The sequence below is a fragment of the Natrix helvetica genome (genome assembly GCF_964273705.1).
Source record: "Natrix helvetica genome assembly, chromosome: 11".
Taxonomy (NCBI): Eukaryota; Metazoa; Chordata; class Lepidosauria; order Squamata; family Natricidae; genus Natrix; species Natrix helvetica.
The window spans coordinates 6,824,258-6,841,940 of record NC_138562.1 but is presented as its reverse complement, the minus strand read 5'-3'; the positions used below and the strand labels follow the sequence as shown (position 1 = coordinate 6,841,940).

General features: G+C 41.3%; 1 protein-coding gene across 2 annotated transcripts in view; it reads right to left on the bottom strand.

Annotated features, from left to right (window-relative positions):
* The window catches only part of ACSL4 (acyl-CoA synthetase long chain family member 4), a 50,946-nt gene that overhangs the window by 17,824 nt on the left and 15,439 nt on the right, over positions 1–17,683 (bottom strand). The window contains exons 2-7 of one of the 2 annotated variants that reach the window (XM_081963995.1): positions 9,898–9,974; positions 7,374–7,884; positions 5,506–5,683; positions 4,314–4,423; positions 3,564–3,702; positions 1,636–1,786 (exon numbers count right to left, since the gene is read on the bottom strand). In XM_081963995.1, the coding sequence (XP_081820121.1) occupies positions 1,636–1,786; positions 3,564–3,702; positions 4,314–4,423; positions 5,506–5,683; positions 7,374–7,724 (929 nt within the window). In that variant the 5' untranslated portion in view covers positions 7,725–7,884; positions 9,898–9,974. The remainder of the gene's footprint in view (positions 1–1,635; positions 1,787–3,563; positions 3,703–4,313; positions 4,424–5,505; positions 5,684–7,373; positions 7,885–9,897; positions 9,975–17,683) is intronic. The other variant, XM_081963996.1, reaches the window with a different exon arrangement.

Here is a 17,683-nt window from a genome sequence, read left to right as displayed (position 1 = left end):
ACAGATAATGTTACCTAGTTTGGGGTAATGAAACATCCGCAAAGAAGCAAACAAGAGCTCCAAGGAGCCCTCAATGCTAAGGCTATTGCAATTACGATCACAAAACCTTAATCCAGTAATACATAACCCTCCTAGTACCAGATGTTATTGTGTCCTAACCACAATCCAAGCCCATTTCCTCAAAATTATGCAAGTTGGTCAAAAATAACAAACGATTTGGCAATTATGTCTTAAGGCCTTGCACGGAACACCAATGTTTGTGACATTATCACACCAAACGAATGGGAAGGGGAGGGCTGCTGGCATTATCATAGGTCCAACAGGTTCGTGGGAACATGGCAATATTCCATCCCTGATTTAATCTCTTCACATATATTGCCGTCACTGCCAAGCATCAAGGAGGATGATAAAAGAATTGGCCCGGCTTAATCTCTAAAACTTCATTCTGTTTACAGGACATGAACACTCGTAGCTGGAAAAGGTAGCGCATGTTTGGGAAGATCCACCAGGGAATGGATGGTCCTGGGTTTCTACCTGTTGGGACTCTCATCTGCTACCCCAAAGGTTCTTTTTCCAACAGGCAACCAGACTTTCTTGGGGTTTTTTTCTTTGAAAACGTTTTGCTTCCCATCCAGCAGCTTCTTCAGTTTTAGCTTCTGGTTCTAACTTCTAAAAGCTTCTTGGATGAGAATCAATACATTTCCAAGACAAAAACTAAGAAAGCCCAGTTGCCTTTTGGAAAAAGCATCTTTGGGACAACCATGACTTGGATGATTGAGAATCTCCATAGACATGTCACCTGCTGCGTCCTCTCTATTTGTATTTATTAGTTTGTCAAACACGTACAAGATAGCAGGTAGAAATATAAACATGGATATGAACGAAAGAAATGAATACAAATAGATGGGGCAGTAGGACAGGGACGGTAGCCACACTGGTGTGCTTATGCACACTCCCCCCTCCCTTATGGACCTCTTAAGAATGGGGTGAGGTCCACGGTAGACAGTTTGAGATTGAAGCTGGGAGGCTGTAACGACGGAGTCAGGTAGAGCATTCCAGGCATTGACCACTCTGTTGCTGAAGATGTATTTTCTGCAATCAAGTTTGGAATGGTTTACTTTGAGTTTGTATCTATTGTTTGCCCATGTATTATTGTGGTTGAAGCTGAAGTAGTCATTGACAAGTAGGATGTTGTAGCAGATAATTTTGTGTACTACACTTAGGTCAGACCTTAGTAGGCGTAGTTCTAGGTTGTCCAAGCCCAAATTTTCGAGCCTGGTGGCATAAGGGATTCTATTGTGAGCAGAGGAGTGGAGGACACTTCTTTTGAAATACCTCTGGACCAGCTCGACTGTATTAAGGTCCAATATACCGTGTGGATTCCAGACAGACAAGCTGTATTCGAGAATTGGTCTAGCAAAGGTTTTGTATGCCCTACTTAGCAATACAATGTTACTGGAGAAGAAGCTATGCAAAATTGGATTAACAACTCTTAATGCCTTTTTTGCAATGCTGTAATAGTGGGCTCTGGCACTTGGATCGTTTGAAATGAGTATTCTCAACCCATCTCCCCGTGTTAGTGGAAAAAATTGAATTATAAACAAATGCATATATTTAATGGCCGGAATCGCTTACCCCAGGCCAGGAATTCGCTCACACTGTCCAGTCATTCCAGCTATGAGGTTTTTATGGACCATCATGACCCCTTTTGGCCTTCCTGTGGAGCCACTGGTATACATCACTAGGGCCATGTCCGTAGGAAGAGGGCGGCAGGGAGGGATGCTTACTAGACAAAGATAAGGAGGCAAAACAGTTAAATTAGAATTTTGAGAAGAAAATAAAACTGAGACTCAAACTAATAAAAAGTTTTATACTGTGGGGGGAAAACAGCTAAGTATAAGTGCTTAGCCATCACTCTCCTAAACAAATTATTCCCTCACCACTGTCAAACCATTCACTAAGGCTGCATTATTATTATTATTCATCTTCTCATCGTTCCTATCACCCATCTCCTCCCACTTATGACTGCAGGACTATAACTTTGTTGCTTGTATCCTCATGATTTATATTGAATGTTTCCTGATTGCTTATTTGTACCCTGTAACTATCATGAAGTGTTGTACCTTAGGATTCTTGATGAATGTATCTTGTCTCTTTACGTACACTGAGAGCATCTGCACCAAAGACACATTCCTTGTGCCCAATCATACTTGGCCAATAAAAAGTTCTGTTCTGTTCTGTTCTGTTCTGTTCTGTTCTATTCTATTCTATTCTATTCTACCCTACCCTACCCTACCCTACCCTACCCTCTTCACTTCTAGTGCTGGCAAATGAGAAGCAGCAGCTCCTGATGGTGGTGGTGCTGATGAGGCACCTCGTAAGAACTCTCTCATTCCAGACAGTCTCAAAACACAAGGATGATGCACACCCTCGTGGCACGGCCTTGGGCACGATTGCAGCTGCTGACAAGCTCTCTCTCTCTTGCTCATCAGTAGCCACACTCCACTTTGTTTCTCCAGGGAGATTAGAGACGGAATCTCAAAAGCCGCAGCTGCTCTTTCCATGGGTTGCGACATCCTCCCCTTGTCTTTGAAGAAGACAGAGAATCCCTTTGACTGGGGTCAGCTCCCTTTCAAATTCAGGGCAAATTTCTAGAGACGCAGACTACAGGAGGTCCTCAGTTTACAGCCTAGTAGTGACCGTTCAGTTACAATGGACACTGAAAAGAGTCACATGGCCGTTTTTCACAGCTACGACCTTAATGAAGCATCCCCATGAATGTGTGATCAAGACTCAGGTGCTTGGTAACTGGTTCATACTTATGACTGTGGCTGTGTCCCAAGGCCATGTGATCCCCTTTTGTGACCTTCTGACAAGTCAACGGGGAAGCCAGATTCACTTAACAACCGCGTGTCAGGCCTGGAAGCCATCTTTTACATTGGGCCTTCAGGCCTACTACAATTTCTGCTGTGGGGAAACGGGAGGGGGAATTATATGGCATATGGGAGATATATAGTCTAAATAACATTCCTTTCTCAGACAGTCAAGGACGTCTTGCCCTGCAGCTGTGATGGTGTGACTGGGAGGCATCTCCAGTTTTGGACGGTGCCTGATTGGACCATGGGATGGGCATGTGGTGCTGGGCAGGGACTTGGACTTTCTTTTGGGTGGGGAAAACTTTCAGATTCGGGTTTTCCCAAATGTACCAATATGACATCTCTAATAAAATGGAACTTTGAGGAAACTCTTCTTTCATTAGGGTTGTTACTTGGAAGCCTGACACCATGTTAGTAACTTAATAATTGCAGTGATTCACTTAACAACTGTGGCAAAAAAGGTGGTAAAAGGGGCAACACTCACTTAACAAATGTCTCACTTAACAACAGACGTTTTGGCCTCAATTATGGTCATTAAGTTGAGGAGTTGGAACCCTGACATAAAGTTCAAGTCGGCGCCAGATAAGGATCAACGGAATTCAACGAGGGTTGAACTTCGACTGTTATCAGTTATCTGTGTGTGTTATCTGGATTGGAATTTATGCAACAAACTCTGACACTACTTACAGTTTTCTGGTTTGGCTCCAAGTTCTTCTACTGCTTGCATGTTATGGATCTCCAGCCCTTTAGGATATTCTGCTTTATTGATAGTCTTATTATCCACATAAATGATGTATTTGAGGCAGGGAATTTTTGAAAGTACATTCTGGGGAACAAAAATAGTTGAGAGTTGATTGTAGGAACCCAAGCAAAAGTGCACACAATACATGGCATATTTACTTCTCATGATTGTGAAAGTTTGTTGTTGTAATAATATATTCTTCCTACTTCTGACTGTTCAAAAACCATCGAAATATGAGGAAATCTTATTTATACAGCTACAGCATTTCCAAGGCAAAGAAGTTTCATGCAAAATAAAATGGCTGGTTTTCAAAGTTAAATATAGAAATTATAGCTGCTGGGCAAGTTATTTGTCTGCGATGATTAATTTCTGACAATTTTCAAATAATTGTTAAGGGTATGACCACACACATTTTACAGTCTCATTGCAAATTACCATTGACTACACCTTTATAGTGTGCTCAGAAATTCAGCCTAATGAACTTTAGAATGTTAATCTTCTTTAGTCTATAGAATGTATGATGTACTATACATAATGCAAACATTACTTTAAAAAAATAAAATGTAGGCTTACTTTACAGATTAAATTATGTTGGGCCCCATTATTCCCTGTATCTTTTAGTAAAAGTCAGCTCTGATCTACTTTTATTTCGATCTAATATTTAATTTTACTATCATGCTTAGAGAAAGATTTACCTTCAGTTTGCCTTCCAAAAGATCTAAGCTAGTGATTAGAAATGACGCTTCAGATTCATTTAATCCATAGGTTACCGCCTCTTCTCCGAGGGTTGCGTATAGTGTAACAACTATTTAAAAAGCAAGAAGTTAGTAAGTAGCTCAAAAACTAATTCAGCTGAAGCATTAAATATTCCATGTTCATTTTACGTTTCGTGTACAGAAGTCCTCAACATACAACAGTTCATTTGTGACTGTCCAAAGTTACAACAGGACTGAAAAAACATTTTTCACACTTACGACCGCTGCAGCATCCCTATGGTCATGTGATCAAAACTTGGATGGCTTGGCATCTGGCATGTATTTATGATGGTTGCAATGTCCTGAGATCATATCAGGGGTGAAATTCAGCAGGTTCTGACAGGTTCTGGAGAACCGGTAGCAGAAATTTTGAGTAGTTTGGAGAACCGGCAAATACCACCTCTGGCTGGCCCCGCCCCCACCTATTCTCTGCCTCCCGAGTCCCAGCTGATTGGGAGGGAATGGGGATTTTGCAGGGACCTTCCCCCAGGAATGGGGTGGGAATGGGGATTTTGCAATATACTTCCCCTGCCATGCCCACCAAGCCACGCACACAGAACGGGTAGTAAAAAAAAATGAATTTCACCACTGGATCAAATGACCACCTTTTGCGACCTTCTGACAAGCGAAGTCAATGGGGAAGCCAGATTCACTTAACAACCGGGTTACTAACTTAACAACTGCAGCGATTCAATTAACAACTGTGGCAGGAAAGATCATAAAATGGGGCAAAGCTCACTTAACAACTTAGCAACAGAAATTATGTCAAGGATTCTCGGTGTACCAACAATTTTAGAAGATGAACAACGTAAGAAGTAGAAGATAGTATATGAAATACTCATTTTTTTAAAAAAAGTATGCAAATACACTGTTACAACTGTAAAGGTATGAAGACTTGTGCCCTAATAAATTCTTTGGTCTTAAAACAAATCATTTTGTTATTTCATGTTGTATATATTTGAACCATTATGTATAAACGTCGTCACTAATTCAACACAGGCAACAGTTTCTAAGATATCTTTGTGCTGGATGACGATATGACGCTGAGGGCAAGCATCTTTTAGGAGTGGTGACCCACTGCAGAGAATCAGGACTTGTTTATGGGGGGGTGAAATGCAGCACGGATACTCACGAGGAAAGTTGTACCGGAAGCAAGACTGGGCGGCAATAAACCATTCCGTTCGCGTCTCGCAGAATACGGCCACGGTGCTCTTGGGCTGCAATCCAAGCGCCGCTAACCCGCTCCCAAAGTGCTTCACCTTCTGGTTGGTCTCTTCATAGTTCAGCCACCTATAGTTCCCTAGGATTAACTGGTCAAGATTAAACAGTTGATCCGTTAGCGTTAAAGGAAGGAGGTCAAAACAAGAAAGACGACTTTAAAAACCAACCATTGCTGATATAAATCAATTTATATTCTGGATCAGTTTTGGTTATTGTTTAAGAAACTGTCCAAGCCACCCTAGATTTCCTTGTTCTGCTCCACTCACTTGGTCCAATAAAAGGAATCCCCCCCCCCCCCGAAGCACTTACCGTATTTTTCAGAGTATAAGACGCACCTTTTTCCCTCAAAAGAAGGTGGAAATCTGGGTGCATCTTATACACTGAATACAGCATTTTTTGCCTCCCGAAACCCCACCCCCTTTGCAAAAATGGCCGTGCATAGCCTTTAGGAGGCTTCCAGAGTGCTCCTGGGGGCTGGGGAGGGCAGAAATGAGTGAAAAACGGCCTTTTTTTTGCTAATTTTTGCCCCTCCCAGGCCCCAGGAGCACTCTACAAGCCTCCTAAAGGCTATGCATGCCTTTTTGGCAAAAAAACGGGCCCATTTTCGCAAAAAAACAGGCTATTTTTGGGAGGTCTGCAGGGTGCAAAACCTTTTTTTTTTAAATTTGCCTCTTCAAAATCTTGGTGCGACTTATACTTCTGTGCGTCTTATACTCCGAAAAATACGGGAAACCTCTTATCATGTAACAACCCATTTCCAATCTAGAGGACAACTACTCTAGAATGTGTAATTGAAAGCACTGTGCCTGTATTAGCAGTGCAAAGTAACAATGAAAGGGAAATCTAAAATCCATATTTTCACGATGGCCACTGTGGAACAGAGAAGAGCTCAAAAGGAAATGGGTCAGCCGCAACTTTCAGCCGTTCACTTAAGAGACCGTCTGAAGTTACAATGGCACTGAAAAAAGTTACTTGTGACTGTGTTTCATCTTACGACTGTTGCAGCAGCCCCATGGTCAGGTGGTCAGATGGATCAAAATTCAGATTCTTGGCAACTGACTCACTGAAGTCACTGACGGTTGCAGTGTCCCGGGGACATGTGATCCCCTTTTGGGACCTTCTGACAAGCAGATTCAATGGGGAAACCAGATTCACTTAACCACCATGTTGCTAACTTTAAAACTGCAGTGATTCTCTTAACAACTGTGGCAAGAAAGATCGTAAAATGGGGCAAAACGTAGCAACCATCTTGTTAAAATATTCATGACTGGGAGAGACATGGGAACAAGGTCAGCCAATGAATAGGCATAGCAACTAAGTCAGCCAATGGGAGCTTAAACAGATCTGAGTCTGTGCAGAGAATTGAAACAGAAACCTAAGCAGTCTGCTGCTCTGAGAAGTAAACTAGCAGTCTATCTATGCTTGTCTGCTGAAATGAAGCTAACTGCTTGTGTTTGCAACTTTCCTGCCTTGTGTTTACTTGGAAGAACCACCTGTTGGTATTGTATATTTATTCATCTATTCTTATGTACATAAAGAAGTTAATGACTCCAGCCGAATCAGTTATGTGTGTGTGCTTCCTAGATTTGAATTTATGCCACAAACTCTGACACATCTCACTTAGCAAAAGAAATTCTGGGCTCAATTGTGGTCGTACCTCTCTTTCAGAACTAATTCTAGCTTTCTTCTTGTCCTGTTGGAAACCAAGGCATTTATCTTTTCATGCTTCCTGAAAATCTTTTGGGAAGGATGATTTACACCTGCTCAAAAGTCACTTACCTTTTTAAACACTTTTCCATTTGGCTGCATTTCATTCTCTTCGCTCAGGACCTCTCTTGTTCCCAGACAGTCTTTCTTCCCAAACTTTGTCACAGCAAGTTCAAACAATTTGTCCAGTGTGTCCACTCCAGGAAAGTCTATATTGGCTAATGATTCCATATGCGAAGTGGACCGATACGGACTTCCGGGGCTGTCGGAGATGGGCTTAGCTTTTAAACGCTTCGCCATAGCTTTTTTCTTCTTAACATTTGTAAGAAAATACCAGGGTATGAATACAAGGGCACTGTACATATTTATCAAAAAATACAGGGGGAACCACACAAGGGTCCACAGTCTTTCTTTAAGATTCATAATGGCCGGTTTTCTTTTTCTTTTAGATCTGCCAACTGTCCTTTTGGGGAATCCAAGTTTCTAAAGGTTTTTTTTTTTCCCCTCAAGGAGGAAACAGCAGCAGCAGCAGCAGACAAAAGCAGAAACGAAGGCTTTAGGTGGTTGAAGATTAGAAGAATCACTAAAGGGTTAGAAACGATCAGCAACAATCAGCAATAAGCAGCAGAAAATTACTTGAAGATCACGGCTAATCAGAGAGCGTTAGAAAAACAGCAATAATTTGTTAGCTTCAGTCTTTGATTGGCTTCATTTCAACATGCAGCTGGACCCTGGACATTCAATGGAGCAGTTCTGACATTTGTAAACAGTGTCATTGAATCTAAATCACTGCATCGGAAGGAAGCATATCTCTTCAATGGATCTTTGCCCCACTCTAAATATTTAGGAGAATTAGGTAAACATTTTGCTCTTAAAATGTTATGCTTTTAATCCAATTTGACAATATGACCATTACATCATTATGGTCAAAAGTCCATGGATTTCCCCCACCCCCACAATGGGCTAACGAAGATTTAGTTAAGGCTGTTTATGATTCTGAACAAACATTCCTCTGTTGTTTATTGGCAGGATTTTTGTTATTGTAAGGGAAATGGTGTGTTGCAAACTTAAGAAATCTGTTAATTATTACACAAATTATTTAGTCAGTTAACTTCAGCCGACTTTTTTTTAAAATTGCACCCTTCCAAGTAAATGTTCAAGGCAGCTCAAACGAAAAGATTAAAGTTAATAAAAAGGCAGGAAGAGAAGACCTTCAGCACGAAGACAAGACAAGGGTTGGATTAGGAGCATTGGAATCAATGTCAAATGTCAAGATGATCTACTTTCAGCCCTCTGCCAATGATCAATGTATTTCATGTTGCCAATATTCAGAAGAGGAAGGCCTCTGAAAAAGAGGACATGTTTTCTAGAACTTTTCCCTAAACTGGATAATCAAATGGACAGGAGGAGGGGAGGGAAATAAGCTATTTGTCAACTATTACTTCAATCTAATACTCTCTAGAGTTTTTGGACTGCAATTTTCATAATTCCCAAGGACAAGGCAAAACATCTGGAGGGCACATATGACAGGAAGGCACTTCCAGGGGGAAACTGCAATGAAGCTCAAGAAATATTTCAAGCACTGTCTTAAAATCTAGGCAACCAGTTCCATTTTAAAATACTTACAGGTTGCAGCCTGGATTCTCCCCATCCCAATAATGAAATATGGTTCGTTTTAGACTTCTTCTGAGTATTGAGGTTGTTAGTTAAAAATAACTAACTTATTTTTGGCACAGCAGCAGATTTATATATTTGGTTATAGTGCCCAAATTATTGCCTTAACCATTAACACCCTGTAAGCTTCCAAGGGGACTTGAGTGATTGGCCTTCACTGAAAATAACGACATGAGATTTAAATCCCAGCTACCGGAATGAAAAGTCTTTATTCTTAATTGTGCTTAATTCTTCATTCCAAGTATTTGTCAGTGAGAGATGGACCGCATGCTAAGTTCCAGTTATGTTGATTTACTGCTTATGCCTATACATAAGAATCTAGTCAACTAAAGGTCAGCCTTAAATTGGCATTAGATAAGAGTTAATGGAATTCAAGAGGGGTTAGATTTAGATCATTTGTGGGAATGTAGGGATTCCAGGATGATTCCTCTCTTGACTCTGGCCCCAGAATCTGCCTGCCGTTCTCTTACAGTAGCTCCTTAAATGCTATTTTGATAATGTTTTCCAGTTTGTTCAACACTCCAGAAGCAGATTCCACATGAAGAACATGCACAGGAAAATGTTAATATTACAATCAACGCTTGACACAACACATAACACAAAGTATTATCTAAGAATGAAGCACTTAAGAGTTTCTGAAAAAGCAAAATATGCAAGGACACAACGATTCACAGAATCAGCTCCAAATCAGCTTCCCTGCCCATTCATTTGGATTGATAAGAAGCAGCCCCCAGACACAGTCTCAAATCCTATTTTAATCTTATTTTAAAAGATCCAATTTTCTTCATTATTTCCCCAAATTAAAAAACACAATATATTACATCGATATATTCTGTAAAAGCAAGACTGCTGAGTTATATGAATAATTAATAGATGAATAAAGACAGACTCCAATTAGAAGGAAAACTGATATTCTACTTACATTGCTTCCAAGAGAACTCGGGTCTTCTAAACAAATCCAATCCACAGCAAGGATGAGGAAATGGGCAGTATCTGTTTCTAGGATAAGAAAAAGTTTTATGTAAAAATTAGTAACTTTGCCTTGACTGTTAGCAAGTTAGTAACTTTCTTGCTTTGCCATCCTGTTCTGAGCATTCATGTTGATTTGGAAAATGTTGGGTCAAGGCAGTTTCAAAATAAAAAAATTATTTCCCTCGAGTCCCAGTGGCGATTCGTGGATAGGAGTTCTTTTACAGCAGGTTAGAAGAGGATTACAACTGTCTTCTTCTGGAATGTTCTTCCACTCCTCCAGGACTAGAAGACCTCCAATGTCCCTTCCAGCCCTATGATTCTATGATATTCTACCCAATAATAATCAATTCACTTGGAGCCATTTGCCCACTATTTTAGATTACTGATTAATGTGAGGGAGACAGCAGACAGGGTTTGTAAGGGCTGCCATGGAATATTTTACACACCTATCAGATCAGTTATACAAATAACTTCAATCAATTATAAGACAGAAACATACTAAAAAACAGAAGTATAGAAAGATATATAAATTAGTTCTTAGTGAAATCGGACCGTATTAAGTGACAAAACTAAAGACTTCTACTTACATCTTTATCCAAGCTTTCTTTGAGCTGAAAATATGCCAATTTATTATTAATGTTGTTGAACAACTGAGAATGCTCACATACTTCTCATCTGAACTAACAACACTAATCACAGTCCTTAGGTTAGAAATGGAAGCTTCTAATCCGTGTTCAGTTTCAAATTTAACACTAAACTCAGAAGGGCAGAGGAAAAGTACACAACCCTAGAGTGTGTTACAGTAAAGGACTACGGTTAATAAAGTAAATCAAATAAAACCAAATCTTGGGGAAAGCAACCTTGGCTATGTTAAAACAATGTCATGGTGACATTTAACCTCACCGCACCATAAAAGAACAGTAACATTCTATTTATCTTCTTCTGTTTGTCAAACACAGAGAGGCACACACTGTATAACGGTTAGCAAAGTTATAAGATATTCAGATTCAGGAAGAAAGGGATGCTAAAATGGTGCGAGAGGTTAATTAGAGGCCCAATCTATAAGAAAAATGAATACATGGACCTGATTATAGGGGGAAAAAAACCCTATGCAATAAAGTTAGATATTGGTAGCATTATTGTGCTATTGTCAAGTGTTAAACTTTGTTTTGTGCGTATAAAACTGGTTCATGAACTATGTATGTGGAATACACACACACACACAACATTTTGGCCTTAGCAAGTTTAACTAGATCAGTCTATGTCAGGGGGTGTCAAACTCAATTTAATTGAGGGCTGCATCAGGGTTGTGGTTGACCTCAGGGGGTCGGCCGGGCATGGCTGACTGGGTGGGCATGGCCAGCTTGATGCTACTCACTGGGCATGGCTGACTGGGTGGGCATGGCCAGCTTGATGCTATTCACTGGGCATGGCTGACTGGGTGGGCGTGGCCAGCTTGATGCTACTCACTGGGCATGGCTGACTGAGTGGGTGTGGCCAACTGCGTGGGCATGGCCAGCTTGGCGCCATTCTCCAAACTGCTGGCATGTTTTCTCTTTGCATTGGATAGACCAGGCTGAAGAGATGTAGACCAGGCTCTTACATTTTCCAGGACGGCCCCGTGGGTCGGATCCAACCACATTGCAGGCCGCATTCGGCCCGCGGGCCTTGAGATTTGACACCCCTGGTCTATGTGGTTAGAGTCTGATTCAATATAGCAGGCAAACATTTGAATAAACCATGCATATAAATGCAGTATTAGACAAACACAGACAATATGATGGGAAAATGAGAATACTGTAATGGAATAGTTACAGTCACTAACTCCTGACAAGTTAAGTTCATTTCAGGATCCCACTGCATTTTTTCCATCTGAGTCGGCACTTTTTACTGCCTTAAGCATGTAATAATCAGAATGTAAGCTGTCTAGACTAGAGTTTATTCACTTTTCAAAAAGCCAATAGTAATATTTCCATGTCTTATTTACCCGTGTAGTTACCCAACTAATTCCATTTCCATTGTGTATTAAAACCGCATGAACATGTTTGTTTGTTAAAAGCCTATGGTACAGGTATTCCTCGACTTATGACTAGTTGCTTAACAACTGTTTGAAGTTCTGATGAGGGCTCCTTGGTGCTCTCTGAGCTTGCTTCTTTCCTTGCAGATGTTTCATTACCCAAACTAGGTAACATCATCAGTATTAGAGTAATAAAATGTCTGCAAGAAAACAAGCAAGCTCAGAGAGCACCAAGGAGTCCTCATTTCAACCCTGGACTACAAATATTCTCCTTTATTAGTTCTAATGGACCTCCCTGGGGGCACTTATGACCCAGTATCCATTTTAATAGCCACCTTCCCCTGCAGTCACATGATTTCACTTTGGGCGCTCGGCAACCAAGACCCCATTTATGGCGGTTTGCAGTGTCCTGCGATCGTATGACTGAATTTTTATGCTGTTAGAAGCGAAGCCACCTTCCGCTGTGGCATGGGAATGACAGGGACCTCGACTTTGACGAAAGCCGGCGGGGCGCGGCAGTCCAAGCGGACCGGAAAGCTGCCCGGATCGCTTCCCAGTGATCGAGGGATTCTCCCACTCTTCTCCTTACTGCCTAGATGGGAGAGAATCCAGGAATCGTTGGATGTCAGAATAGCAGAAATCTCCAAAAATACATCTCGACTGGCTGAAGACTGAGCTGAAACTGGGCGGTCACCAGGCAAAGAAGGCGTCACCCCAAAAAGATGACAGGCTCAGTCTCCAGGCAGAAAACAGAGCAACACCCATTCCTGGATTCTCTTCCCTTCCCCCGATGGAGAACTGGCATTTATTTTGGGGGTTTTTTGGTGGGGGGGAAATGGCCCATAGCAAACCCCCTGTTCGCTTAAGAGCCATGAACTATAGTAGAAAAGGTGGTAAAATCAACAACCATCGTGAGTTACAACCATGGCAGTCATAACTTGAGGACTACCTGTAATAACTTGGTGCCTATGTTTTATATTTCCAGTAGCTAAATATATCTATAAGATATACAAGAATTGGCTAAAAATATGACCTGGAAGGCATAGCATAGCTGCCCAGCAGTATTTTAAAAACAATAACTGCAGAAAAAAATAGAATATTTTAGTGACCCAGACACTTTGCTGCAAAGATGTTTGGGCATCAATGCCAAACTGCGAATGGGTATGAAGACAAAGATCAGCTACTCAAGCAGGGGGGAAATTCCTCCAATGGGTGGCAAGTTACGTGTTTCAGAAGCTACAAAAGCAACAAAAGAGACATGCTTCTTTACACAAGAAGAATTTCAAAAAAGTTCTGTGGGGAATTACAAACATTTTGGGGGAAATGTTTGAGAGTTGACCTACGGATGTGAATTTTTTTACAAGACGTCAAACCAAGATATTTTTTGCACGACTTTAAGTATTATGGAAAAAGGGGAGGAAAACATTTAACTGTCTGCAGAATACGTAAATAACATTTTCCTATTATACTATCAGTTTTTTTAATTATTTTAGAACAAGTTGACCTATGTTTTGGAAATAAAACTCCTAGCCAACTCCTAGCCTGCACCTTTCCTGGCTTCAAAAGTATGAAGAGGGGGAAAAACCTGAGAAATTTCATAGTGGATTGCTAATAAAGGCCAAACACTGCCTGCGTCTTGGCTGTCTATTCGGTGGAAAGTTTGACACACTTATATATCCAGCCAGTTTCCCCATAAGCAATTTTTCTTGTGCCAAGTTTTGTTTCTACTCTGGCTTTTCCTACTTTCTGGTTCAAATAGCGTTGTTCAACATACATTTTATGGCCAAAAAGCTAAAAATATACTACTATGAGCAAAATGAAACCAAGCCATTAGATTGCCATTAAAAAAAAAGGTTTTCCCTGTATTACTAAAATACTATCTCCAGTTCTGGTGCTATCAAAAATTTGTGGACTATGTTCTTGGGTTAAAAGGGTGCTGAGCCCCCAAGTATTTCAATTTGTTTGAGGGATTGGGCTTCATTTCTAGGTGTGTGTGTGTGTGTGTGTGTGTGTTTGTGTGAAACATACATACAAACACATACATACACAGTGAGTTGGAGTCCTCTAAATCTAATGAAATAAATAAATAAATCACCCTCTTCTTTTATAACAGCCTATTGGCTCCAAATGCACCCCCCCAAAGATTGGAGATGCTGAGGGTCAGATATGGTGAGTACAGAGGAAAAAGGAAGGAAGGAAGGAAGGAAGGAAGGAAGGAAAGTTGTTGCTATATATATGGAAGCTCATTCAGTAGCCCTATATCTGTGGTGGCACATAGAGCCTTCTCTGTGGGAATGCGTGCCGTCGCCAGCTGCTCTAGTTTCCAGTCTTCGTGGGTGCCGCACTGCCTGGAAACGGTGTGAAAAATGCCCCCAAAATGGCCTGAAAAACCTCCAAAAACAGGCATGTGCGTGCCGGCCAGCTGGTCTTGGGGTTTCTGGTTTGGGCACTTGGTGCCAAAAAGGTTCACCATCACTACCCTATACTGTTTCTTATTACAGGACCACAGAATCGGTCTATCCAGGTTGTTTTATGCTCTACCAGCACTGAGACTTTGTGAGGACTTATGAGCTGCAATCAATGCTAACCTTTCATTTGTCACGGAATCCAATCTTATCATTTGATTAATCCCTAGAGACAGGGGTTTAGACCCAATTCTGATGTCAAAGTTATATTTAAAACTCAGGGCTTTTCAGAAATTCATCAGAGGTCACTTTAAACCAGGGAGATTGATACCAAAGTAGGTTTCTGTGAAACTGTAGGGCAGCAAAACATAAGCAATTGGCAGGAGGATAAGGCTAAACTGCAATTCCATTTTTTATGAACCAGCCAGTAGCAGCCACTGTGTGAAAAAAATGCAGCTAAGTATTCAGAAGATGTCATAATCTCTTTGCCAGGTTATAGCTTGCCAACTTCTAGTCATGTACATCATTTGGCAAATAAAATCCAGCACATCTTCCCCCAGAATGGACAATTTGCCATGGCCCATTCACTGTAGCCAACTCGCCAGAGGACAATTCAACAAATGCAAAAGTCCATCCAGAAATACAAGAGTTACAATAATTTTGACCAAAATGTGTCAACAATAATAAAAGTAATGTTGAGTTGTCCTAGACCCCATCTGCACCTCCAAAGAACTCTTCTTAAATGGGCTCAAGGTGGAACACAGGGATGTGATGACCATTTTCAAATGAACTTGTTATCTTTAAAATGGTTGGACCATAAGAAAGGCTGAGCGCCAAAGAATGGAGGCCTTTGAATGATGGTGCTGGAGAAGACTCCTGCGAGTCCCTTGGACTGCAAGGTGATCAAACTGGTCAGTCCTAGAGGAGATCAACCTTGACTGCTCTTTAGAAGGCCAGATCCTGAAGAGGAATACTTTGGTCATCTAATGAGAAGGAAGGACTCCCTGGGGAAGAGCCTAATACTGGGAACAACTGAGGGCAAAAGAAGAAGGGAACGCAGCGCTTCTCACTACAGCACTTCAATCCTCTTTCAATTTAAATTAATTTTTGAAGTTTTTCAAAGGAATTATTCAACAATCTTCCAACTTGAGCTGAGAGCTCAAGAAAACCAGTCCTGAGAGCTGAGGCTGAATTGAAAGACTGGAGGACCGTTGGCAAGGAGGCGTGTCTTCAGAATTTCAATTCAGTCGACAAGCTAGCAGGCGAGAATAGCCCATCCTGGACTCTCCCGTCGATACCATGGAGAATGAGGTAGTTGGATGGAGTCACCGAAGCAGTAGGTGTTAACTTAAATTGGCTCCAGAGGATGGTAGAGGACAGGAAGTCCTGGAGGAACGTTGTCCATGGGGTCGCGATGGATCGGACACAACTTTGCAACTAACAGCAACAAAAAAACCAAAAATCCAAGTCAAATGGGGCTTCATGTTTTGAAACTGAGCAGGTGAAGCTAAACGCTCCTTACCTGTCTGTCTGGGCAGACCAGATTCAACTTCCGCCACTTGGCCTGAAGGAGGTTTTAGGTCTCTAATTGGGCACTGAGGTCCCTCTTTCAAAAATCCAGAATCGGCCTGCAAGTTATCCTTTAACAACAACATCCTTAAACTACTAACAACAACAACTAAACAACTAACAACAACATCTTTAAAATCCCCGGAGTCACAGCAACAGTGCACAATCATTAGTATATCATAAACAAACCCATCACTTTCAGGAACAGCTGAACTTAAAGTAGCATAATATTGTACTTACGCAGGCTTCATTATTTTTATAGGGCATTTGATGCTTTGTTCCAGAGTCTAAAATAACACATCTTTAAAATCAACTGCACATTAGTTGCATCTAAATCACATCAGGTGGGCATAAACTAATCAGTCATGTTGATTTAATTTGATAATAAACAGAAGAGTATCCAAATTATACTCAATTTTCACAATCAAAAGCAGAATACATGTTTAATTGTTACCAAAGGATCAAAAAATAGCATCTCTGCCTTTTTGAAGACAATCCAGGATGGTGAACAAGGGGAACAGACTCAAGGTAGGATCCATTCTAATTGCCCCATTCTGGCCCAGCAGGCTGACAGAAGGACATCCAGGGAACTTTCCATCATCCAGACATCAGATTAACAGATTTGGAAGGGATTTTATAGGCCATCTAGTCCAACTTCCCGCTCAAGCAGGAGACCTTACACCATTTCTGACAAATGGCAGTCCAATCTCTTCTTGAAAGTCTCAAGTGATGAAACTCCCACAACTTCTGAAAGTAACTTCTGTCTCATGGGTTGATTGTTCTCACTGTCAGAAAGACCCTCCTTATTTCTAGGTTGAATCTCTCCTTGGCCAGTTTCCATCCATTACTCCTTTTCTGGCCTTCGGGAGCTTTGGAAAATAGCTTGAACCCCCCTCCTCTCTGTGGCAGCCCTCAAATACTGAAAGAATGCAATCATGTCTCCCCTGGTCCTTCTCTTCACTAGACTAGCCATGCCCAGTTCCTATAACTGTCCTTCATATGTTTTAGCTCCCACTCCCCTCATCATCCTGGTTGCTCTTCTCTGCACTTTTTCTAGAGTCGCAACACTTTTTTTATAGTGTGATGACCAAAACTGGATGCTGTACTCTAGGTGTGGTCTTACTACGGGGTGGTGGGGTGGTGGTGGGATACATTAAGCTGTGTATTGAGAAAAATAACACCCTAACCTTGGATTAATGGTATTCTTTTAAATGATCCAGCTGCGATATCATTAAGGCCACTCGAAATAGGCTGCATGTAGATTTCTTTAGAACAGCCCACTGCTGTTCCTAGTAATTTTAGATACTTGTTCCCCGGCAATATGCTGATGATATACTTCCATCTGCACGCTCGCGTCTTAGCAATGTCCTATTGTAACCTTTCAAGCTGAGGAAGTGAGTAAGCAAATTACTCAGATGGAAACGCTATGCTAATACACAGTCAAATAATCAAATGATGTGAAATAGTACAAAATAAAATTTCTGAGAGCGGAGCTTGAGGTCTCTGTTCCGTCCAGAGATATCCACCCACATTTTCTCACGTCGGAGGTTCCCCAATATTGTTGCTCATTAACAGTACAGAACTGCATCTGGCTGGAAACTTAGGGAAACGTAGGGGTGAATTGACAAAACCATCTAATGCAGATTGCGCCACCATTTCTCAATTCACTCTCTGCATTTGCACCCTCTCCTCCCCTCCCACCCCCAGCGCGGCACATAATTGCACATTTCAGTCAAAAACGCATG